This window comes from Ostrea edulis, chromosome 8 (assembly GCF_947568905.1).
Source record: "Ostrea edulis chromosome 8, xbOstEdul1.1, whole genome shotgun sequence".
Lineage (NCBI taxonomy): Eukaryota > Metazoa > Mollusca > Bivalvia > Ostreida > Ostreidae > Ostrea > Ostrea edulis.
Genome location: NC_079171.1, coordinates 60,531,553 through 60,559,337, shown reverse-complemented (window position 1 = coordinate 60,559,337; position 27,785 = coordinate 60,531,553). Strand labels below are relative to the sequence as shown.

General features: G+C 36.7%; 1 protein-coding gene across 5 annotated transcripts in view; it reads right to left on the bottom strand.

The window, feature by feature from the left end:
* The window catches only part of LOC125662488 (myosin heavy chain, striated muscle-like), an 87,244-nt gene that overhangs the window by 39,472 nt on the left and 19,987 nt on the right, over nt 1-27,785 (bottom strand). For all 5 annotated transcript variants that reach the window (XM_048894723.2, XM_048894724.2, XM_056146778.1 and 2 more), the window contains exons 12-14: nt 25,857-25,923; nt 24,692-24,798; nt 389-499 (exon numbers count right to left, since the gene is read on the bottom strand). In XM_048894723.2, coding sequence (XP_048750680.2) covers nt 389-499; nt 24,692-24,798; nt 25,857-25,923 — 285 coding nt within the window. The remainder of the gene's footprint in view (nt 1-388; nt 500-24,691; nt 24,799-25,856; nt 25,924-27,785) is intronic.

Genomic DNA, 27,785 nt, shown 5'->3' with positions numbered 1-27,785 from the left:
TGACAGATTAATTTGTTAGTTATTAATTAACTGAATCAGATGACAGATGAATTTGTTGGTTGATAATTAACTGTATCAGATGACAGATTAATTCATTATAGCTGATAATTAACTGCATCAGATGACAGATTAATTTGTTGGTTGATAATTAACTGCATCAGATGACAGATTAATTCATTATAGTTGATAATTAACTGCATCAGATCACAGATTAATTCGTTAGTTAATAATTAACTGCATCAGATGACAGATTAATTTGTTAGTTGATAATTAACTGCATCAGATGACAGATTAATTCATTTAATAGCTATTAATCAACTGCATCCGCGATGACAGATTAATTGGTTATTAATTAACTGAAGACTGATTAGTTTTGGGTTTGACATACTCGGAGTTGGAGCTCGATCAGATTTTGTCGCAGTTTATCGGCCTGGTCCGCGGCGACGGCGGCCGCTTTTTCCGCCTCAAATACCTGCTGTTCCACTTCACTGACTTGTTCCTGAAATGTGGTCAACAACATTGGTACAACAGATAAAGCAAAACTTAGAAAAACAAATCAGGGTCAAGGACGTTTGAAGGTCAGTATTGTTTACTATCGAACTTCGATAAAAGTTTGTCCCAACATCACATTTTTTAAATAAAGCCAACCTTACATGTATACTCTTGTATTTTTATGGAATCTATCCACAGCTTCTTAGATTTTCCTTTCAGAGTTACTCCCCTTGATAAGCCACTCCCCCCCCCCCCCCCCCCCCCCCCCCCCCTCCCTCGTTACTACATATATATCCAGATCGATCAACTCAGCAAGAAAGCAACTGGCTGGCTTGAGACTTGTTTAAGAGCGGTGACAATTACTAAGAACCTATGACAGTGAGGGTAATCTGAGAGAGAATTAAATAGTTCACCCATTCTTTTTCTTTCTCCAGATTCATTTTTAATGACCATGAATCTGTTTATAAACACCATGCGATAATTGTGAAACAATATGTGCTCCTGCATATGGACACCTTTCATTGTTGTAAAATTTGACCTTGGTAAACGACATTCACCTTTATCAATCACACAGCAGTGACCTTGACATTAGCTTTGGCCTTGACCTTTCAGATCATGAAGTATAAAGTTGCCGTCTTGTAGCTTAAAAGTTCTGACCAAGGTTTCAGTTTTACACAGAGACAGACGGACAGACCTTCACTTTGTATTCCTGAAAGCATTGGTTTGTTAAATAGGGGAATATTTTCGCTTGATTTGAATTTCATTCAAGTTTATTTCGCAGTGTTACAAAGAACTTCCTCATACCTAATCTAACAGGATTATTTGTGATTCAGGTCGGTTTCATTAGTAATGCATCCCCAAAACAACGAGACCAATAAATAACCCGAACCAGCTTCCTCCCAATCCTTACCTACACAAAGACAATTCACTGTGCTGTCACTCGACAATATCGTTAAAAACGTCTCTCAATCAGTTAACAATCAAGAGGGGGGTACCATAACCTGCTCCAAACCACCATCTTATATGACAAATAAATTGTTTTATCAATCATCCAATCACCTGTGTCTATATAATTATGGGGGTCGTATCAAAACGCAATAAATAAAACAACTATCAATCATCCCATCACCTCTGTCTATATAATTACGAGAATCGTATCAAAACGCAATAAATAAAACGACTGTCTCTGTCAGTGATCACCTACCTGATACTGAATGATGTGAAAAGTGGGCGGGTCTACATTGATTGCCTGTCGCAGGTCCATATACTGGACCATCTGAAGCGCCATGCTTGACCGCTAACAGTACTAATATAAACACAGTACTGATATACACGGTACTTATATACACACAGTACTTATATATACACAGTACTTGTATACACACAGTACTTATTCACGCAGTTTCTGGCTTCTGTATGTCAATAGTTTTAGCGTATCCCGGAATCTCGACCAATCAGTTCTCATTAAAACATGACCGTCATCTGATTCCTTTTATGATTTCATCCCGAGTCTCTTCTTTTGTATTAAAAACTATATTTCCTGAATTTTTAGATTTCACTTTTCAACAATAATTCCAGATTCTCTGTATTAGTGACAAATTTCCTTCAGAGTTATATCCTTTTGAAGTTCGTGGAGTTAGCACTTATGTTAGTTCATAGTTACCTCCCTTAAAAACAACAGATTTGGATTCCTTTGTACATTTCACATTGTGAGAACATTTTAGTTAAATCATATCATTGAAATTCAGAGTTTTTTTCACAATGAAAAACTCCGCACAGTTGAATTTTCCCACCATTGCAGAATCATCACAAAGCTTAATCTTTAGGAATCACCTTGGAGAAATTTGTAATGTCAGAGTTTCTCCGAATCACCTCGGAGAAATTTGTAATGTCTAGAGTTTCTCCGAATAACCACAGAGAAATTTGTAATGTCAGAGTTTCTCTGAATCACCTTGGAGAAATTCGTAATGTCAGAGTTTCTCCGAATCACCTCGGAGAAATTTGTAATGTCTAGAGTTTCTCCGAATAACCACGGAGAAATTCGTAATGTCAGAGTTTGCTTTTTCCACACCGATATAAACCTAGCGCCTCTTGAAGATGTTTTCACAGACACTTCCGGATTTAAGATCCTGATAATTCAAAAATACAAAATATTACAATACCAGGGGTAACTTCATCTCATGCATATAACAGATAATTTTTCCATTTAAGATACTAATGTTTTACAGTAGACATTATATAAACGCCTGCTATTTCACACAAGTAGTGAACGCCAGTCTTGTCTCAATGAGAGAGAGAGAGAGAAAAACAAAGGGATAGAGACAGAGAGGAGGGTGAAGGAAAGAGAGATTGAAATAGACAGAAATAGAACATGAGAGAGAGAAAGATGAGAGAGGAGAGTATGAAAGAAAGAGTGAGAAAAAGAGATGAGTGAGAGAAAGTGAAAGGAGAAGAGAGAGAGAGAGAATGAAAGAGAAAGATATTTCTGACCAGTATTCTGAATATGGCAATCATTATTTGGTTAAAGCTTTCAAATATGATCAGCAAATAATAAATGCAAACATTGATCTTAATAAGTTTCACTTCATTAAAAAGCAATGTAAAACTTTCAATATTGAAACAGAACTTGCACTGCTGTCACTGTTCAAACACACTTCAAAGAAGCCGAAACATGTCTCTCCTATTGTAAAACATTCAGATTAAAGACCTAATTTAGAAGATTAGAGATTATAGGCAGTTGAAATGTACAGGTGAGAGCTGAGAGTCCCCATATTACCCAGGACAAGCCGTCCAAAGAAATGCTGACTTCAACATGTTCTGGTTTCAGTACAACTTGAGGAGATTAATTAGTGGTGGAGCACAAAGAACCATGCATTCATTCATTAATCAAACGACCTGGGAACTGCTGACTTGTACAAGACCAGAGTTTTATTTAGAGTACCCCAATAGCAGTGTATATCAATTAAACAAAACTGTCATTTCGAGTTGTTCATTAATTCATTAATTTACATGTGAAGCAAAAGAATGTAACTAATCCTTTTACTGATTGAGAGAAAGAAATGTGAAATGTGAAATTTCTTTAAAGTATATCATCACAGAAAATTTTTACTCCTAAGTTGTACAGTTCAGCACGAGAATTTATATCTATTTTCATGAAATTTACTGTCCCAAACAACTCCGAGGAATGACTGTCATTTCTACACCATGTCGTTAGACAGCGTAACACCCCAGCTTATAAGCAGGTCATCGGACTATACATACCAGTCCGACTGTCATGTCTCTAGGTCAAAAACTTCTAACTAGGGTATCATCCCATGGGGATCTGGGTTACAATAGGTCCTCAGTACCCCTTGCTTGTCATAAGAGGTGACTGTCCTTTGCCACAGCAGGTGTGGCACGATAAAGTCTCCCTCCCTGCTCAAGGGCCATTTTATATAGGCGCCGAGCATAGGCCAAAATTTTGCAGCCCTTCAACAGTAATGTTGACGTCTCAATATGAGTGAAAGATTCTCAATAGGGAATTTAAACAATGTATAATAAATCAATCTAAATTAGGTATCCAAAGCATTTAGACTCTCCTTAACACAAAGGTTGCTTCTATCATAAGACCAGGAGGTGCATCATAATATCAACCCAAGGTCATATACACTCACAATGTCATATACACTCACTAGGTCATATACACTCACAAGGTCATATACACTCACAAGGTCATATACACTCATCATAACATCAACCCAAAGTCATTCAAATGCTGCAATATTTAATAGGTGTTTTCCACAGATATACTAATTCAAACTCCCGTTCAGATAATTCCAAACTTCACTCACTCTATGTACAGATTGTCTGATTGCATGCACTTCACTTTATACAAACAAAAACCAAGGCACAAATCATCACCTGGATGATACTCCTCTAATCATCACCTGAATGATAAATCTCTAATCATCACCTGGATGATATTCCTCTAATCATTATCTGAATGATACTCCTCTAATCATCACCTGAATGATACTCCTCTAATCATCACCTGAATGATATTCCTCTAATCATCATCTGGATGATATTCCTCTAATCATCACCTGGATGATACTCCTCTAATCATCACCTGAATGATACTCCTCTAATCATCACCTGGATGATACTCCTCTAATCATCATCTGGATGATACTCCTCTAATCATCATCTGGATGATACTCCTCTAATCATCACCTGGATGATACTCCTCTAATCATTATCTGGAGAATTGCTCTCATTAATCATCATTTGGATGATGATCACCTGGAGAGGATCACCTGGAGGGTCTCACTCTATTCGGATCTCCTCAGCAGTGGTCTGCCGATGAATTCAACCAAAATGTTCAACGTCTACATGAGCTACATGTAATTAACAAAGCAACTGAAACACTGCAATATTAACAGCAAATACCACATCGGTGAATCCACCTCCAACACTGAATTCATAGCAGAAAATCACAACTATATAAAAATCTGACGTCCCCCGGCTCCACTAAAATCCGGATGACATATGAAATGTTACACACTACTCTTGACGATACCTGATACAGAGATTGCCAGCTCGAGTGTACCCATTATTTACGAGGATCACATGAGACAGCTTTAGTCACTTGAGGACAGGATTTCCCCACATCTTTGTACGTTAGAACAATGATTTCCAATAATTGTGCGAGATCTCAGCTTTTCATCTACCCCAGCCTTTAATGTATCGCAGTCCAAGCACCCGGCTAAGTGGCTCTCTTGCATTGGATGTCTTCATCAGCATCCCTCTGATGTCAGATACAAGCAATATATATCACATTCAGGAGATTATAGGAAGTGTGTACTTTGAAACACTGGAAGTTTACTTTCTGTCAATGGCAGGAAGTTAGCAAAATTTACTGCACATTTGGAGGACATGAAGAGGAGCACATCATGTGGATGATGTGAAGTGGAGGACACAATGTGGAAAACACAATCTGGAGGACATGATGTGGAGTGCATGATGTGGAGGACAGTGTGGAGTGCATGATGTGGAGGACAGTGTGGAGTGCATGATGTGGAGGACAGTGTGGAGTGCATGATGTGGAGGACAGTATGTGGAGGACAGTATGTGGAGTGCATGATGTGGAGGACAGTATGTGGAGGACAGTATGTGGAGTGCATGATGTGGAGGACAGTATGTGGAGTGCATGATGTGGAGGACATTATGTGGAGTGCATGATGTGGAGGACAGTATGTGGAGTGCATGATGTGGAGGACAGTATGTGGAGTGCATGATGTGGAGGACAGTATGTGGAGTGCATGATGTGGAGGACACATCTGTAGTTAATCCAAGAAGAAAAGAGGACCACACAGGAAAAAAAACCCACCAAGGAACAGTGTGTATCTCCGCACATCTGGTCAAATCTACAAACACAGTACTGAACCTGATCCATTTAATATCAGTAGTGTTACACTTTCACTGGGACACACCCCCTCTACACCCCCCATCCACCCATAAACACACACATTTAATATCAGTAGTGTTACACATTCACTGGGACACCCCCCCCCCCCTTCTACACCCCCACCCACCCATAAACATACACATTTAATATCAGTAGTGTTACACATTCATTGGAACACACCCCCTCTACACCCCCACCCACCCATAAACACACACATTTAATATCAGTAGTGTTACACATTCACTGGGACCCCCCCTACACCCCCACACATTGTCTCGTGACTTCTCATCTCTCATTCCACTGTAAGGCAATAATAACATTAATACTATATGAACACATTACCATAAATTCAAACTTCCTATAACTTTATCTACAAGACATTAATCAAACCTGACTTAAATAAACGACACGGGTATACCTGTTGATCTTAACAAAATGAACATAATGTTTCCTTCTCTCTGATAAGATTTCAAAATAAGATTCCCAACTTTTTCACATATGGCAGTCAATAAAATCCACATTTAAAATTTCTCTTACTATCTTTGAACTTTTTAGCAAGACAGACAAATGATACAAAGGAAATGAAATAGCCCTTAACATGCAATGAATAATGGGGCCTGTGATCCAGTCTACCAGATAAAAGGCTTCCTTTGTTTTCAGATATCAAACAATTTACAATCAGTTAGATTTAAAACTCCTTCATTTGCATGCAGCTATCAATGGTAATAGAACTACAGAAGACTTTACACAAAATTGGTCAAAATCTTAAGTCATGTGATTTTTAAAATCTTGATATATACATTGTATATACACATAGAACTGTAGAAAATTCAAAACCTAATATATATTGCCTAATGAATAAAATAATCTGTTTCACAGTCTGTTCTGTAAGTGTAAATGTGGGCATTGTAAATTTTCATATTTTTTACAGCATTACTAATCAATTATATTCACATACATACATGTATATGCAAGACCTCCCCCTCTCTAGATATTCTCTCTCTTTGCAAAATCCAAATTCTCACATATATATTAATGTTACTTCAGTAATTTTTTAAGAGCAGGGCATTTGTGACTTTACTGAGTTGCGGACTGATGCTGATAGGAGAGGATCTTGCCCAACTGATATAGATTAGAAACAAACAACACCTCGACATGTATTTAGCTTCATATGTGAAATGTCAACATGGAGAAAACTAAAGAAGATGAATGGAAAGTGTAGGTAAAGTTTCTGAAACTAAATCTGGTCTGACTAGTCCCTGTAATAAAGAGAGAACAATGTGTTCTGTTTCACTAAGTCTGAAACCATAGCAACCAAAATACACCCACAATAGGAAAGCATGATCTGAATAACTGGAGAGAGAGAGAGAGAGAGAGAGAGAGAGAGAGAGAGAGAGAGAGAGAGAGAGAGAGAGAGAGAGAGAGAGAAAGAGAGAGAGAGAGAGAGAGAAAGAGACAAAGAGATTGAAGGAACAATTTGAGTTACTTAAGTTAATTCAGAATAGTACACTACTGACATAGTCACTGATGTAGTACTTCTACAAACACAGACCTGAGTCAGAACAGAAGACTAATTTGAAGAAAGAGAGAGAGAGGGGGGGGAGAGACAGAGAGAGAGAGGGGGGGGGCAGTTGAAGTGAAGTCCAACAAAACAGAACTAGCACCCCTGCAGAATACTTGTAATCAAGACAAGTATCTTCAGGTACCAGTAAATGACAGACTGTCGTCGTGACGATATACAGGTTTACATAATGTCCCTACATAACCATGTAATTACACTTTAAACTATTCTAAAAGACAGAAATCCAATCTAGAGATCTCCAAACATTAAATCGCTGACTATCAATTACAGATCACCCTATCTGGGGCGATCAGCCTTGCCCACAAATACCGGGGATCAACACCACTAAATAATCCGACTAAATAGTCCGAGGTCTTATCACGGATCAGACCCGGTACTGTGAAGGACTGAACACATAGAGACAAGACACATTACTATCAGCTCCATTAAGGGAGATTTTAATCTCCCCTCCAAATAACCAAAACAGCAGAGGATGTGCCACATAATATTTACACTGGGGATTATGGATCAGGCCTGGGGGGGGGACACTCACCCCGTATTTTGGGGGTCTATCAATTCGTCATCAATGATTGTCCAACACATTGAATAATTTCATCAGTTTTTATAGACTTCTATCAATTTTGCCTTGATAAATATTCTCCTCACATTAGTTAAAAGTGACGTCTGCTATTTTAAAGAACGATGGCTTCTGTCAATGGTCTTTTTCTGAGTTTAAGGTCTTTGAGATCAAAAATGAATTAGAAGTCTTACAGACACATACTAAATGATAATTGTCTGCAAAATAATTCATTTAAAATTGATAAATTCTAAATGCTGCTGACAATGTAAAACTTCAACATAGACAACAATAAATCTCAGATTGATTTTATTTTTGGTACGGGGGAAGGGGAGTGGGTGGGTGGGGCTGGATGAAGACTCTGGGGTGTCACAACACAAACTTGGGTACCCTCTTGGTTTTTACACAAAATTAGTCTCAAAATACTATCAAACAACTGCTTGAGCCAACAATTATCAGGGAACAACTGATCAAATATGATATTCCTGAGCAGGAAAATTTCAAAATTCTCTCATTACAAGACTTCTAATGATTGCCATAAGTTCACTACTTGTGTGATGTTGATACAGGCATGCTAATGTGATTAAATTACAATTAAATTACTGATTTTTAAAATCAAAATTAAATAACAGAGACGAACAACCTTTAGCACTTTCTAAAACTTCCTCAAAAAAACATCTGTAGATCAGCTGTTTCTAGGATCCAAGCTAGCAGTCTAGGATGTGCTGTTGTTGTTGTCCTGGGTAGATAAACTGTTGCTGGAGTTCCAGTAGGGAGGGAGGGGGGGGGAGTGGTGGCTCTGACTGGAACTTGTCACAGACAGATAATGACATGTGAAACTGGGGAGGTCATGAATCCGAAGAAACACCGTGGGACATACTGTATGCTTCAGACTTACGATGACAGCTGTGACACACGACAAAAGATTCGTCCCCCCACACACAGCACGATCACCTGTAGCCTTGTGTAGAAACCTCCACGATAATGAATGAAATATTCCACCACTGATCTCTGATTTATATCAGGCCGCGGTCATTAGAATCAGACGAAATTCCCAATACACATCCACACTAATTCACAGCACTTCAAGACACACTGAAATTTTACACTCCATAAAATTAATCACCACCCCACAACGAAGAAAAAAAAGAGCACAGCCTTCCATAAAACAGAGAGATATGTCAGATAGGTTTTTTCCCCACTGGATCCTGAAATAATCCGACAGAGGGAGGGAAATAAAGATCAGTTCAAAAGACGCTGCAATCAATACACTATGCGTTCTCCTTTTTTTTTTCCTGACGACCACAGAGTCACTTCCTTCGCATGCTACACACAGGTATATGGCAATATCTCCAAGAGCGATTTAAATTTTGTATCAGTTTTCAATATATTCAATTGAAATTCAATAAGTTCATTCAAAAACAGCTAAATCAGGGTTTAAAACCATTCTTTCACCCCCTTGTTTGTGTATGTATTTGGTCTTTTTTCTTCTTCTGATATGCAATTTCTTAAACACCAAGTTCCAATGTTGGATGTAGTTCAACTTGTAGCTGTGTTACTGAGTTATCTAGTAATATAAAGGCTTTTTTTCAACTTGTATCAATATTGAAATTCACCCCCACCGAATAACACCTCGCTAAAATATCATTCCACTCAAAAAACTAGAGTTTAAGTAAACATAAAATATAATCCAATCTGTCCTCATTTTGGAGCAGGGAAAATATGTCCTATGGAAATTAAATTTCCAGGTCTGTCACAGAATAAACACTGCACTGCGAAATATCAGAGTATTAAAAAGTATTCTTTGTGCTCAGAATCAAATTACAAACATTTCTAACAGGCAAACGGATCCCTTTTCTACAGTCCAAATTTAATCTTATTTCTTGAATAAACACATTAAAAGTTGCAACATGAATTAATTAAATTAATCCATTTTTTCCCTACATATTTACATCACACTGTGAAAATCACATTAGTCTATACTAAATAAACTAATGAACCTTTCCTTAATTCTGCCAACTCTCGTCTAAATCCGTCCAACAAATAAGGGGAAAAGAAATTTAACAGCTAATTTAAACGTGTTAAAAACCTCACACGTTTGGAAAAGCCTGTACAATTACATAGAAAAAACCACCCCAACATCAACACACAAAAGTAATTGAAAATACCACAGGTTTTAAAAAAATCTCAATTATTTATAACAAATTAAAAGTACACCTCTCTGTACGTCCTGTATAGCTGTATTTTCATCACCTGATTTACATTACGAACAAACACAAACCCTCGGAATCACTTTGTCTGGGTTTTCAATATGCATGCACTAATCAAACAATCCCACATTAAAAACTCTGAACAAATCTGAGTTACGTAACGAACTGTAATTCTATTTTAATGCAACAAATCTACATATATAAAAGTTCAATACAGCAAATTATAGCCCTCACTTTCCCCGGGGTAATATAACACTGTTTATGATCTTTTATGGCTATACTCTCAATAAAAACGATCTTTTTAACTTCAGGCACTTAATCTTTGATTGGTAATCAATGACACTGGGGAGAGTATTCTAGTAGTAACACGGTGCTATTTTGTATGGTCAGATTAAGTTTTAATGTTGGATTTAATTAATCTCACTTCATTTAACTGATAGGTACATTAATTGAACTGGCATGTATACACATTAATTTTAAAAAGAAATCATTAATATAGGAATTCTAAAACTTGTGCACTCTTAAAGACAGACCATCACCCTCAATTCCTACTCCATATCACTTCTCAATAAAGACATAGACCAACAATTATTCCAAAATACTGCAGGGGTATTGTATACATATTCTGTGGAACCTGGCAATAAAAGTGAAGTACAGCATGGGTTATAAACGCATGCTACACCTCTACAAGTAAAAGCAGGTGCCCCCTGATTTAGAGGATTGAGTCAACACTTAGTCTATAGCATTGACAAACTGACAGGGAGTAAACACTCCCTATGAATTCTGTGTGTGTTTGGTCAACATACCCTAACTGTTGTATAAATACAGCACAAATCACCTATCTACTCTATCAAGCACAATACTAAGTCTTAAATAAATGTAAAGTTTTCCCAAATAATTCCACTTAAACAGGCACTTGTTTGTGTTTGTCTATCATATATATAAAATGACAAGTAACCTGTCCAAAGCCCATGCTATATCATCACCTTATATATACTCCATGCATCATCACCTTACACCTAATACTACATCATCACCTAATATCTCATCATCACCTAACATCTCATCATCACCTAATATATCTCATCATCACCTCACACAATCATCACCTCATAATCATCAACTCACACACAATCATCAACTCAATCCATCTTCACCTCACAAGTCATCATCACCTCACAGTGATCATCATCTCTGCAGTGATCTTCATCTAACATTTAAGTGATCTTCACCTCAGTGATCTTCACCTCACAGTGATCTTCCCCTCACAGTGATCTTCCCCTCACAGTGATATTCACCTCACAGTGAACATCATCTCACAGTGATCTTCCCCTCACAGCAATCTTCCCCTCACAGTGATCATCATCTCTGCAGTGATCTTCATCTAACATTTAAGTGATCTTCACCTCACAGTGAACATTATCTCACAGTTATCTTCCCCTCACAGTGACCTTCCCCTCACAGTGATCTTCCCCTCACAGTGATCTTCACCTCACAGCAATCTTCACCTCACAGTGAACATCATCTCACAGTGATCTTCCCCTCACAGCAATCTTCCCCTCACAGTGAACATCATCATCATTAACAATATAAGTCTGAGCCTCACTGTATACCTGTGGTTGCGGACATGGAGACTTGGATGACAGATAAAGCATATTTTTGTAATGTATATTACCAAGTATGTCAAAAAACTAATTTTCTTTGGACTCTGTAACAAATCTCAGCTTTAAAAATTCAATATTACATAATTTGGTTTGTAATTGCTCAATATGGTCTAGCTTTGTCCAAACAGTATGTGACATAATTTCTGAAAGACTTGGTAGAAGATTTATTAACTTACAACACACGATGTCGAACATTGGGCTCGATATTATCAATCTGTTATTATCTATGTAACAAAGTTGTCATGGTTACAATTTGGATTAGTTTCTCATATATGTAACACCAAAGTTTCTCAGAAACTAAACTTTCTATTTTCAAATGTGTTAAAAAACATCAGAGGTACTGAGATTTTTTTTTTACTTGTACATAACAATTCAAATATATAAAGAAAGTTGATATCTGATTTCAGATTTCCTTATCTAGGACAAGTAATTTTTTTTTTAAAGAACTTCCAATCATTCAAAAGCATATTTTGATTTTTTTTATTAAAATATATCATTGGAGTAAGATTTCATCTATTGATAACGTCAAAATTTTCAATCAACGAATAAATTTAAATGAAATTTACACCACGATTATCAATATACCGTTAAACCACACAAGCAAGGATTCTATTAAGGCCTGTGTAGAACATTCAAAGAAAGAACAGAATTTTATCTCTCATAAACAGACAGAAAACACGGAAAGATAATGCTAATTTATGTATTTTATTCAAGTCTGAACCAAATTTTTTTTGCTAATCTGTGCAGTTTGTAAGGGTGGATTTTAAAACCTCTGTAGTTTATTAATTAAGAACTTGCAGGTGCTTAGTACTTATATACAGCATTATTGATTCAATACTGACATTTTTGTATATCTCTGAAGATTTGCTCCCCCACAGACAATTTTTACTTCTCCATCTTGGAAACCGAGAATGACACAGAAATCTGACAGTAGTGTAGATGTACGACACAAAGTCGCTTAATATTGTTTTCTAGATATCTATACTTGTTATTTACTCTGTTCGACTTCACAGCCCTTAACCCCCGAGTCTCCAGGAGACAAATTCAGTCTATGTCATTCGAGAGTTTATGATAATTAAAAAACATTTTTCTGTCTCTCAGTATGATGAGCAAATAATAAAATATTTGCTTTCTCACAGTTTGATGAGCAGATAATAAAATGTTTGATGTCACTAAGTTCAATAAATTATGATATTACAAAATGTTCACTGTCTCTCAATTCCATGAGCAGAATGACAAAATGCTCGTTTCTCTAGGTTCCATGAACAGAATGATAAAATGCTTGTTTCTCTAGGTTCAATGAGCAGAATGATAAAATGCTCGTTTCTTTAAGTTCAATGAGCAGAATGACAAAATGCTCGTTTCTCTAGGTTCAATGAGCTGAATGACAAAATGCTTGTTTCTCTAGGTTCAATGAGCAGAATAACAAAATGCTCGTTTCTCTAGGTTCAATGAGCAGAATGACAAAATGCTGACTTCTCTAAGCTCTATGAGCAGAATGATAAAATCATAATGCTTGTAAGCATTCTGCTCATTCTGTGCATGCTTTCTACAAGTTCAATAAGCAGGTGATGAAATGCTAGCTCAGCTCTCTCAGTTTAATGAACCAATGGCAAAATACCCATACAAAAGAATATAATCTATCATAATACATTATAGTAAAACTGATATTTTATCCCTCCTAAACTGAGCAAGATACAACTTTAAGGCAATCTCAGTTGTGATAAATAAACTTATTTTTGTTTTTTAGAAGAGCCAAAATGGTTTCAAATTTCCCATAAACATTTCCTAGTCCTGGTTATAACATACAGTTGACCTTGCCCTCGTTATAGTGTTGTGCCTATGAAGTTTTAATTACAAACACCCTAATTAAGGTTTGCTTTTAGGGGTGTGTCACAAGATCTTTGAAATAATTGCAACTATTTCAAGGTCAGAATTTGGCAGTCAATATCAAACAATATTATATACTGATATAGCAGTCAATATACTACAATATCATATACCAATACAGCAGTCAACATTATACAATATCATATACTTATAACAGCAGTTGAGGCAGCTCAGTGGTAGAGCATCATGACCTGGAGGTCGCAAGTTCAAGTCCCACTCGTACCATGGCTGTGTCAAACCTTTGAAGGCGTTAAAATGGGTACTGACTGTTCCTTTGCAAAAAGATCGGCAATTAGAAGAGAAAATTGCAGGCCTTTCAGATATGACATTAACCCAACCTTAAAAACAGAGGTCCCGTGTCGCAATAGGAGTTGGCACATTTAACACCCCTCACTGCTACTGCCCTGAACACTAGGTATATAGGTGTAAGTATGTGGTAGTTCACCTACAGCTGGTGAGGTCTCAATAGGAGTGAAAAATGCTCGAAGGGACATCAAACAAACAAATCAACAAAGCAAATCATACTCGGATACAGTGATTCTACAGATTGTATTTATAAATCATACTCGGATACAGTGATTCTACAGATTGTATTTATAAATCATACTCGGATACAGTGATTCTACAGTTTGTATTTATAAATCATACTCGGATACAGTGATTCTACAGATTGTATTTATAAATCATACTCGGATACAGTGATTCTACAGATTGTATTTATAAATCATACTCGGATACAGTGATTCTACAGATTGTATTTATAAATCATACTCGGATACAGTGATTCTACAGATTGTATTTAGGGTTACAGTTGCTATGCTGGTTAGACATATCATAACAAAAAGTTCTACAACTGCTGAAGTTTAATTTTCTCACCCATAACCTAGAGACCTTACACTGAAGTCGCCAGCAAACTAGATGACTCATGATAATTGTCTCTGATCTATAAGTCTATAAAGCCGCGAACTTCCACCACCCAAGTGAAAGAGGACTGCAGAATTATAACTGGCTGCCATTTACAGCAACAAAGGCCCCCAGTCAATACAGGGAGAAATCTCGATCAGCAGCAAATAGCTAAAACACATCACGTTCCTGTCAGTGACAAAGGCCGCCACTCAATAGAATTACTGCTAGTTATACGCTGAGCCATTTAAATCTATTGATCACAAATTATTATTACTGCTAGTTCAACATGCTAGCTGGGATTATGAAATGTTCCACAGAGAGAGAGAGCAAGAGAGAGAGAGAGAGAGAGAGAGAGAGAGAGAGAGAGAGAGAGAGAGAGAAGAGAGAGAGAGAGAGAGAGAGAGGAGAGAGACAGACAGAAAGAGAGAGAGAGAGAGAGAGAGAGAGCAAGAGAGAGAGAGAGACAGACAGAGAGAGAGAGAGAGAGAGAGAGAGTTAGATTGTGATATGGAGAGAGAATGATTTTGTAGAAGTATCTGTCAATCTGTGAAGTATCTGTCAATTTGTGATGTATCGATCAATTGATCTGTGATCAATGGTATTTAGAGAGAACTTGAATGAAATCTGCTGCCCATGGAAGGGAGGCAAATCTTACTAGAATTAGTCAATTTAACAAACTCTAGGAGAACAGCAGAGATATATACACACAGACACACGATGACTGCTAAACTCTATTAGAATTGAAAGGAAATAGCTGGTAATAGCAACAGTTTTTCTCTTTGATATCTCTACAAATTGTAATGGAAGGAATTTCCTCATGAATGTGCTGCAGTTGTAAACAATGTGTGTATGAATGCAGAACTATTAGATAAATACAGTATGTCTATTCTAACATGTGGGAATTACAGCACAAATAAAAGTGGAATATAAATATTGGAAATGAATTTCAATTCTGAAAATACATTATAGTATAAGAACTGTGATTCTTCACGGAGAGAGATTTATTTAATACCAATAATACATAATATACACATTCAATTTTTACACAAATTGACTGCTATTCTGCGGAACGCTAACAGAATGAGGGATATGTCTGTATGTAATTACAGGTCCTCTATAAATTACAATAGACGGCAATTCTTCCGAGTCTTTTGTGTTGAGAAACATTTCTTTCCAGATTTGTGTAATTTAAGTTCATTTAGAAAATCTATAATTTGAGCATTGCTGCATGATAATAGCGTAAGTGTAGCCAGTGATTTTTTTTTTTACATTTTTTACAAGGGTCCTATGGCTTTTGAATTTGGAAAAAACTGTAAACATTTCATTTAAATTGGGAAAAATCAATTTTATCATAAATAACTTTTAAAATCATATCAAACATTATATTATTTTTATTTTACACATCTAATTTCCTTTAACCTTCTAAAAATTTCAACTATTCTATCCAAATCATCATTCCCATAAGTCTTATGTATATAATTCACATCGAATGTTTATTATTTTCAAATACGTTTTCCTTTCATAATTTTATTATTGGGAAAAATGCAAGCTAAATTAGGAAAAACTTGACAATTTTAAGGAGGGGAAAGGGCCGAAATTCGGACCCCAAATGGGCCTTAAAAAATCACTGGTAGCGTGTATGATACCGAACACTATCTGTAAATTATCACAGATGTTTAATCTATAATTGACTGTGCAAAGATTGCATTAAAGGTTTAGATAACTTTTACATGGAGGGGTTAATTATAAGTTACAGTAGGTACTGTCAGGTGGAACAGGTGAGAAGAGTCGCAGGTGAGAATGTATAAAGTTATGTTCAGTGTACCTGAGATTAATAGAATCCTTCATTAGTACTCGTGTGGGATAGGGAAATTCCACCGAGGGGACAAATTCGCAGTCTTAGGACGAGGCTTTACCAAGTCCTCCTAGACAGCGAATCTTGTTCCAGAGGTGGGATTTCCCTATCCCACACGAGTAGATAATGAACGATTATTTTTCTCACATTTTACCTACAGTTTAGTGCATATACATTCAAGAGCTTTGGGAACATTCAAAATTATCAAAATCCTAATTTGAACTTCAATTCAAAAACTAATTAGATAGGCAGAAAGAGCATACCCGAAAATGGTTTACAACTTGTAAGCATAAACTGAAAAACCCTAGGTTCTCCACCAGAAAGCTATATCAAAATGAAAGTTAAAGAATACTATACAATTATTGCTGTTTTTGAGGTGAATACGATGATTTAGACACCTGAGGAGTACAATATTCACCGAGCCCGAAGGGCGAGGTGAATAGTGTACTTTGAAGGTGGCTAAATCATCGTATTGACCTCAAAAACAGCAATAATTGTTTTATTATATGATTAAATGATTAAAAAACCTTTCAAGATTGTTCTTTGCTTTAATTGTAAGTTTCTTAGCCGAACCCAGTGAGAAACGCAGAATTTCATTGGATGGCAAAAATAAGTATAATCGATCGCGTCAAATTGGAAGTTCCCGACCTGTTTTTGGTCCTATGTGGAAAAAATAATTCCTTATGTTCACCTGGAAGGTCACGTGCAGGTAAACATAACGTAGTATGATTTCTACATTGTTGGATCTCAGCCAATGAGAGAGCTAGGAAGTATTCAATCATATAATAATCCAAAATATTTTACTTCACCGTGTAACGTAAATCAAAGAAAATGTATGACATCACAATCAAATGACCTCGCAGCAGTGTGACATATAGAATATCACACTCTAATGTTGATCTCGGACCTGGGATTGGCCCCGAGAGTTGATCTCGGCCCGAGCCCGTAGGGCGAGAAAAATCTCACATGGCTGTCTCACATGGGTAAAGTCGATCTCACACTGGTGATAATTTGAGAAAAACCCGGTAACACTAGATTTGTCCTAATGATCGAGACTAATATTCCCTGCAGGGCGCACTGAATGATGAGAGATAGTGAATTTGTGTGCATTGATTGATTGAATATTGTTTAATGTTCCTCTAAAGAATATTTCACTCACGTGGAGACGTCACCACAGGGCAGGGAGGGATATTTATTGTGCCACACCTGCTGTGACACGGGGCCTCGGTTTTTGCAGTCTCATCTGAAGGACCTAATACCCCCTGCAGGGTGAACTGAATGATGAGAAATAGTGAATTTGTGTGCATTGAAGAATAATTTTAAGATTTACTCTGGACAATGACAACACCTCAGTATGAAAAAAAAAAAATTTCATAACTTCCTTGAGTGTTAAAATATCTCAAAATAGCAGGTACACAACTTCATTTTTCATATATTACGATATTCACAAAGTTTAAATCAAAAACTGCTCAAATCAGTGTTAAAAATATACTCTGGACAAATTATATTTGCCGATGAGTGAATAGTCGGACAAGGTGGTCTCAGTGAATCCTAAACCTTGCTTCCACGGAGTATGAATTACAGCCTTAGGTTGGCTGTCTGTTTTATGTCCCTTTGAGAATTGTTTGCCCATACAGAGATGTCACCAGTTGTAGGTGAAGCACCACAAATTTAGCGGGCAGGGTCGCAGCAGTGAGGGTTCTTTAATGTGCAAATGCCAGACTTGACACGGGACCTAGGTTTTTAAGGTCATACTCGACAGACTCATGATTCTTAATATCGAGCGTTTGCCGAAGGAGCAATCACTATACCTATTTTCATAGCACACAAAACAAGAGGGGAAAAAAAGAGAGAAATCTACTACAAACACCAGCTTATAGAGGCATTGACTCACCAGTGTGCTGGTTCTGCGCAGTAAGGGTCGGTCGGGGCGATCTATCGGCCCTTTGACCTGCACCAGGGGCAGCTTATCCACGGTGAGGACTCGAGACAGGTCTATCACATGGATATACTCTGTGTCCTCCGGGATGCCTTGCGTAGCTGTGTCCGGTCTCATTTCTAATCACAGTCACCTAGTACTATACTCGCAGCAGTACGTACTTATAAAACCTTACTACTAGAGACTTTAAAAGTATGTATCACCTTTTGTCTGCCCATTCATTAAAGATTTTCTGAAAGTTTTTGATTACGCAAATCACCGTGGAGTATGTCATTGTAAGCTGGCATTGATGTCACATGCCACACTTAGTGAGTGTCGTTCCACCAGGATTACTGCGCCATACACTATATAATGACGTGTATAATTCTCATCTACTGCGCCGGTTTCACTCCCAGAGTTAAAAACGAACCGCGAATTCCACACACAATTAACACAGATTTAAATCCACTTATGAATTGAAAACACTTTCGAACAATTTCCCCACCACAAAAAAAAAAAGAAATCAACATAGATTTTGATCCACCTATTCCTTTAAACACTGACACAAAAAATCAACACAGATCTAGATTCACCTATATACATATAAATGCTTTAAGCCACTTCCACGCCACAAAAATCAACACAGCCTGGGATCCACCTACAGAAGAACACACTTGCAGTGATTCCTCCCAGAGACAAGGCTATACTATGTGATCCATCTTTTTTTATCTTTTGAATTCTCATAAATCCGAATTTTTTTCAATTGAATATCAACTATAATTTTTCATTTCACTCTCTCAAAGAATTCTTCTCCCCAAGTCACTGGCTTAAAAATATCCACTTCATATACTGCCAGCATCCTCTTCTACATCTTCTCGACAAATCCGACTTCCCCCTGACACTCCAGATCATTTAATAGACCTCCACAGTCCTTTATTGTTCACTACTCCAAATGTTTTGTGAATTCATCCTTTTATTTGTTACCAACATAAAAAACAATAACGCTAATCAATTTTGTATTGACTAGTCCAATAACACTATTCTTTTATTCATTATTTTACCTCCCTCTCTCAAACACATACATTTTAAAATCATTATTCAAGCAAATGAAAAAAATAAGTCTGAACCTCTCTTCCGCAATACTTCATTTGCTCATCGCTTGGTGGACCACAATCCAGCTTAATTATACATTAACGATATACCTTTCCCTTAATTACTAACAACCAAACATAGAAACAAACTTCAAATATTTATTTAACATTAGGGCAATCATTGAATGACAATGCACCCTCCCGACCCATCCCCCCAGGTAAACTTCATTGTGCACCCTGATAATGGATACTGACTGAATCAATAGGGTAATGAGTCCTGCTTGATGACAGCTTTCTACAGCTTATATTTACCTAATTACATGTGATAGATAATCAATACAGTGTAAGATCTACACAGAACTGTGTTATTAACTCCACCCCCCCCCCCCCCCAATGAGCTGTCAAAATTCTCCTCTCCCCCCCCCCCCCCTTCATCACCAGTGAGCTGTCAAACATAACATCACCCCCTCTCCCCTCCGCCACGAGTCACCAGTAAGCTGTCAAAATTCCGCTCCCCCCCCCCCCCAAAGTAAGCTGTCAAACATAACACCCCCCCCCCCCCCCCCCCCCCATCACCAGTAAGCTGTCAAACATAACAACCCACTCTATCCCCCCCCCCCCCCAAGTCATCAGTAAGCTGTCTCACCCCATCTCTGCCCCCTTGTATCAGTAAGCTGTTTAACACCCACCCCCCTCTGATATAGAGCTCAGTCCCATAGTGGAAAGACTGAACTTGACCTTACAATGATTTGACCTTGATATTTCTCTTATGTAACTTTAAAATCTAAGCCCTGCAAAGTTGAAATTTTAGAACTTATGACCTTGACCTGATGTGGATAATTTTTTTTTACTCTGCCCTATGTTTGAAAAAAAATCTGAGGTCAAGACTTACTACGAGTGCATCAGATAAGTGTAGTTCCGAATGGACCTTTACCCTCTGGGGCATATAGAATACTGATTGTTGTGTGAACCCTACAGGAACATCTCTCTAACAAAACTGTATGGCCCGTCGTGTAGACAATTTGTGTAGCACGTACGCTTAGAGCCAGTCGTATAGACAATTTGTGTCAAACACTTAGAGCCAGTCGTATAGACAATTAATTTACTCTTAGTGTAAAACTTATACGGTACCAATTTTGATGCACCAGATGCGCATTTCGACAAATAATGTCTCTTCAGTGATGCTCAACTGAAATGTTTGAAATCCGAAATGACTATGAAGTTTTAGATCTAAATATATAGTGTACAATACAAAAGTTTCAGTGTACAATACAAAAGTTTCAGGGTGAGTTATCTCCCTTTGGTGAACTTTTATAATTTACTTCGTGTGAAGGAAAATATTCCCATTTACACCCATAACTTCATGTATATAAATACATACAGACTGTGGACAAAAGTATTCGCACGGGCAATGGTGGCCATTTTGTTTATCGAAAACGCTTGACGGTAAACAAACATGTTTTTGGAGTGTCTGAACAGGACAAATAACTTGTAAATGCAAAAATATTGTAAATAAACAATTTATTTCTATCAATAATCAATAAAAATATATAAAAGAATGTCAAGTACCTTAATATTTTCGTGATATACCCTCGGGCCCTTTGAACTTGGCGCACTCGTTGTGGAAGGGTGCATGGAGATTTTGTATAATTTAATCTAAATGAAGTCCAGATTTCCAGAATTTTGTGATACAGTTCATCACCAGAATTTAATGTACAAATGTGATATGAAGTTTTCTTTTAATTACCAGCCAAATGTTTTCTACGGGGCATAAATCAGGTGATTGTGTGGGCCACTTCAGTGCTGGAATTTGTTTGTCCGTTCTGTAATTGGTTGAAAGACAAGATCAATGAACAGGTGTATGGTCATCCATAAACAGATAATTGTCATCTTGAAAGAGTTTTGCTGTACAGGCCACAATTTATCTACATATTTTTCAGTTATTCATGTTGCTATATATGTATTGACTCTGCAAAGAGTAATAACGCCATGACACGTAATGCATCCCCAAATATTTTACCAGTTTCGGGGGAAAATACAGTCCGACAGTCAAGATTTAAATCACTTCTTCTCCATATATATACTCGGCAGTATTTTCCAAAGACAATCTGGCACTTGTCAGAAGAAATTACCATTTTCCTTTCATTTTCCACGGTCCAGTTTATTTTACCCGCACACCATTGCACACTTTTTACACGGTTGACAACTCGGACCGTATTTTCTTGATACAAACACATATTTAGTATCCATTTCTGTCTTAAACATCGCCAAATAGTTTTCTTTGAAATATTTGCATTATTATTTTCATTACATCTTTGTAACGTACTACAGTGGTCTTTTTCTGTCCAACTGTGTCTATCTAACAAGTCTCCGTTGTGCACGTGCACTCACTAATTTCTTTCGTCCACTTCTTTGTTAGTTTTCTGTTGTACCTCGCACTCGAAACTTATTCCAAGCACTATAAACAGTTGATATAGGAATTCTTAATAATATTTTCCAACTTCCCCGGAACTTTTACAGCCCTGAACTAATGCTACGATGTTTTCTTAGCAGCCTATACCGAGTTCCGATGTTTACAACCCATGTTTTTTAGTCACTCCCTTGCATGTATAAACAAAGTTGCAGACGAACACAAACATCTTTACGTCATATAATTGACCTTCAACTTTTTAAATACATCATCGGTGAAAGGATAACTCATGTCTGTGCAAAGAGAGGTAACCCACAATGTACGATACTCGATAAACACGTTTGAAAAATGACGCGATCGTGCGAATACTTTTGTCCACAGTCTGTACATGAATGTAACCGTACATAACTAGACTGTCAATGTACACAGGATTCTCATTGTATTATGTATTCTATGTACCAGCTTATGATTGCGACATAAAGCAAGTTGGAATTCTAATTATAAATATAATTACCATGCTTTCCAAAAAAGAAATGAAAATATACTATCTCATCATGTTGAACGTTGGATATATATATACATATCTTGAACAATTGGGGTTGGTCCCCTGAATTTCAACACATCCGCAGTACACTAGAATTCCTATTTCCTTGCTGATGTTTCAGTAAACATACTCTGTAACAACGATACTAGTTATGAATCAGAGCGCCAGTATTTACTATTTCCTTTCTAATCATTATTTCCTTTACTCGTTTTTTTGCTATCAATTTTCCTTTCATCACGCATTTCTTATTTTTCTTCACTTCCCTTGATTGCATGGCCGTTTTTCTTTGAAATGCTCAAGCATTCAAAAGTAGACTTAATGGCCCTCCTTCACTGAAGAGCTGATAATGCAAAACATCATTCTTACATTATCCTCCTCCTATGATATAATGTCATTTAGAAAATTATCTTCAATTGTTCTCGCATAATCTCACGTCTTTCAACATTGTCTGCACTGTTTTTAAATATATTTTTTTTAATAATCCATAATCTTAGCACTTAAGGAGGAACAACGTATTGTCATAATTAATGGCTGACTTCATTTCTATGTTAAACATTAAAAATATAACTCATTTAATGTTGGAAGCCAATATTTGGAACTTCTGAATGCAAGAATAAAAGCAATATTTTAGCCTTAAATCTGTGTTATGTAAACAAAGACTCCAGTCTTTTCATGTACTTAATACAAACAAATCAGTGAAATGTTAATTTTGTAATATAAAGCATCTTAATTTTGCATAGTCACAAATTTTAACTTTTAGATGACATATTTTACCCAAAGAATCCTTGAAATATGAAAGATATAATAAACTAAGATCGATATCCATTTCTTTTGAAAATTTCGTAAACAATAACATACCACAATCTTTGTTTACAAAACAAATAATAAACTCTATATTAAAATGAGCCTCTGTGATAATGTATAACCTTAATTTTTATGTGAAATCTTTTAAACACAATAAATTTTGATAATTAAAAGTGAAAAACAAAATTTTTGGGAATTGTGAATCAGTCCTTTTAAATTTGACTGTCTACCTGGGCCATTTCTCCTTAATATTGACAGTAACAACTTCCTGAATACGATTTTACCAAATGAAAAAAAAATGTAAATCTGATTATCGCAAGCAATATCTCCTGCAGTAATAATTCAACTCCAAGAACTCGGACACTAAATTCTACTAACTAAAATCAAAGCCTAGCATTATATCCCTTACTCTACTAGTTCAGATATATATATATATATATATATATATATATATTATACAGTACAGTCAAACCTGTCTAACCCAACAAATTTGTTTTGGCTTAGACAGGATGTCAGAGTATACAGGCCAAAAGGCAATTGAGAATGAGAGTTTGGGTCAGATACAGCACTACACAGGATTAAGATCATACAGTTCCTGACTAGAATTCCATTCTTTTCTGTACGTGCCCATCACTACATGCATGAGGAGTCCAAGAAAATCAGGTTTTCTTTGCATGTTACAGTCGTGAGACAATCTGGGAACCAGGTCCTCGCTCAGTAGCGTTTCATTACACCACAGTACAACAGGAGTTATGGCCCCTGTCTTAGATTATGGCCTTTACCTTGGATTTTTTCTCTCACTAAACCACTACACTACATAGGAATACAACAGGAGTTATGGCCCCTGTCTTAGATTATGGCCTTTACCTAGAATTTTTTCTCTCACTAAACCACTACACTACATAGGAATACAACAGGAGTTATGGCCCCTGTCTTAGATTATGGCCTTTACCTTGGATGTTTTCTCTCACTAAACCACTACACTACATAGGAATACAACAGGAGTTATGGCCCCTGTCTTAGATTATGGCCTTTACCTAGAATTTTTTCTCTCACTAAACCACTACACTACACAGGAATACAACAGATGTTATGGCCCTTGTCTTAGATTATGGCCTTTACCTAGAATTTTTTCTCTCACTAAACCACTACACTACACAGGAATACAACAGAGGTTATGGCCCCTGTCTTAGATTTCCTTTCTCACTAAACGACTACACCACACAGGAATACAACAGGAGTTATGACCCCTGTCTTAGATTTCTTTTCTCACTAGCTGTTTCTCTATACACAGTGCAGTACTACATGATCTATGACCCCTACCTTAGATTTCTTTATCTCTTCTTCAAAAGCCGCCTTCATTTCAGCCATCTCTTCTTTGTGCACAGTACTCAGGGCAACGACTTGCTGGTCATGTAACTTCTGCCAATCTATAAATAGTAACATCTATGTTACTTAGAACAATCTCCTTATCTGAAATGCTGAAACTTATCACTACAAACCAACACAAATTAACACTTTATTTTCTTCAGATTCACGGATGACTTTTTTTAAATTTGATAAAAAAGATCAAGCAAAACACTATTACTACCTAGATGTTGCTTCTGGGTCTTTTTTAATTTCAAAACATCCAATGGTGTGTCTCATCACACACAGAATGGTGAGTCCACACTACTCACTTACAGAGTGGTCAGTTCACAAATCGCATTCAAAGTTGTGAACCCCCTAATCACGTATAGAGGGGTGAGCTCCTTAATAACTTACACAGATCCCTTATCTTTAAACTATCATATACCCCTGGAAGTCATTTACCTCTCTGTAAGCCCCTACCGTATATACTCGCCTATAAGTCTCTTTAAGCTCTCAAATCCCTTTGTGAGTCATGCATCCTTCTGTGCACCCCCACATTTGTTTAAAACCTCCTCATCTCTCTCTAAGACATTTTCACTTCAGTGAGCCCCTTGTCTTTTCTAAACTCCTATATCTCCCTGTAAGTCATTTTCCCCTCAGTGAGCCCCTTATCCTTTCTAAACTCCTATATCTCCCTGTAAGTTGTTTTCCCTTCAGTGGGCCCCTTATCCTTTCTAAACTCCAAGATCTCCCTGTAAGTAATTTTGTCCTCAATGAGCCCCTTACAATATCTATAAATCTATCATCTTATAGGACCCCCCCCCACTAAGGTGCTCATCTCTTTGTAAGACCCACACCCTTCAGTAATTTTCTTGACTCTAGGTCAGCCTCTCTACACATTGGCAAGCTACTAATCTCTTTTGTGAGTCCTACATATTTCTGGGTCGCTTTAGCTCTTTGAGTGTTCTACATACTTCTGGGTCACCTTAGCTCTTTGAGTGTCCTACATACTTCTGAGTCACCTTAGCTCTTTGCGAGTCCTACATACTTCTGGGTCACCTTAACTCTTTGCGAGTCCTACATACTTCTGGGTCACCTTAACTCTTTGCAAGTCCTACATACTTCTGGGTTAGCTTACCTCTTTGTGCTTCAAGGAAGCTGGCTTTATTGTTGTCTACTAGTTCCTGAAGGTCAGCGAGCTTTTTCTGCAAAGTCCACAAATAGTTAGGTAATACATCAGCGAACACGGCTGCTTATTTTCCTTTACCATATAAGCAGAATTTTTAGTGAGGATTTCATTTTGGCATTATTAGCTACAGTGTTGATATCGCTAAAATTGAATATCACTAATATTTATTCTATATCAGAGATAAAAGCCTTTTTTCTTGAAATTAAAAAGTTGCTCAAATTATACATAATTTAAAAAAAAAAAAAAATTCAGGAATGACATAAAAATTTGATATTGAATTTTCAAATTGCATATTTTTTTAACCCTTACAGTAACTTGAACAGATAATAAATTTGCATGAAATATATTAATTAACCCCCAAAAAACCAAAATGATTTATTACAGATACATATACAAACCACAGCTGTCATACACAAACTAAAGACAATTTTCTTACAATAAACTTAACCACTAACATCAAACAGTTAAAGCAACAGAAAAACCCCAAACCCAGCCAAGCAATCACAGGCTTCAGACACGCAGACCAACATCATCTCGTGTCCACGACAAAAACAATGAAAGTTTACATCTAGGCTTTCATCAGAGCTAAAGTCAAAGGATACAATAGATTTTGGGCTGTAACAAATAAAGTATGATTTGGCTGTGTTTATTGGTGGGATTTTCTAATATTTGACAACAACAAAAAAATGTACATCAGTTGTTAATACATGGGATGCACCAAATAAAAATAATTTTTGAAGGATTTCCATTTTTGGGTAATGTTTTTCCATTGAACTTTCAAGATTTGTGAATAATGCAAAAATAAAGGTGGTTTCATAAGAAAAATTCCGTGGCAAATATGAATTTTTCGCAATAATAAAACATTTACAAATAGCTTTTACAAGAATTCCATAACTGTTACAATTTTTTTCGGGTTTATCCTATGTCCTAGAATGTGTTATTTATATAAGTGTTTAGCAGAGTTCTGGGAGCAGGACACTAGATGCTACTGGTCTGACTTTTTCACTGACAAGCAATGAAATAAATATACACAAGCTAAGCAGTCCCCATACAGTGGCCAAGGAATCCCGATGGAGTGTATTATCAGTTTTAGTTTGGTCCGCGGATATGAAATTCCAATAAGTTGCATATAGCTTACATTAAAATAACTTACATATTTTAAAAAGATTCGCTGGTATGAAATTCCGCAGATTTTATGTGACCATGAACTTAGCGGAAATAAGTACCGCACGTAAAAAAAAAAATACATTTACAACTCTAAAGAAATGGTAGGCTTTAAACATACCCTTATATAAGCAGTAATAAAAAATTGGTTGTTTTTTTTAATCCCCCTCCCCTTACCCCCTCCCCACCCAAACAAACCTCCAAAGGACTTCGCTGACCACTGTGTGGGTTATATAACTACAGTGAACAATCAAGTAACAGAACTACATGGTCTACAGAACAGTATACTACCAATAAAGGTCAAAAGGTCAAGTAGGTTAAAGCCAAGGTCATCTAGCAGAGACAAAAAGAGACATGCAGAAAATTACGGAGTCATCCCGTGTTCTAGAATAAGCAAAGTATCATAGCTAGCAAAGTATCATAGCTAGCAAAAAAAATGTATCAAGCAAATTATCGTATCGGGCAAATTGTCGTATCAGGCAAATTATCGTATCGGACAAATTATCGTATCCAGCAAATTATCGTATCGGGTAAATTATCGTATCGGGCAAATTATCGTATCCAGCAAATTACCCTATCCAGCAAATAATCATATCTGGCAAATTATCATATCCAGCAAATCATTGTATCAGACGAATTATCGTATCAGGCAAATTATCCTATCTAGCAAATTATCGTATCAGGCAAATTATTGTATCCAGCAAATTATAATAT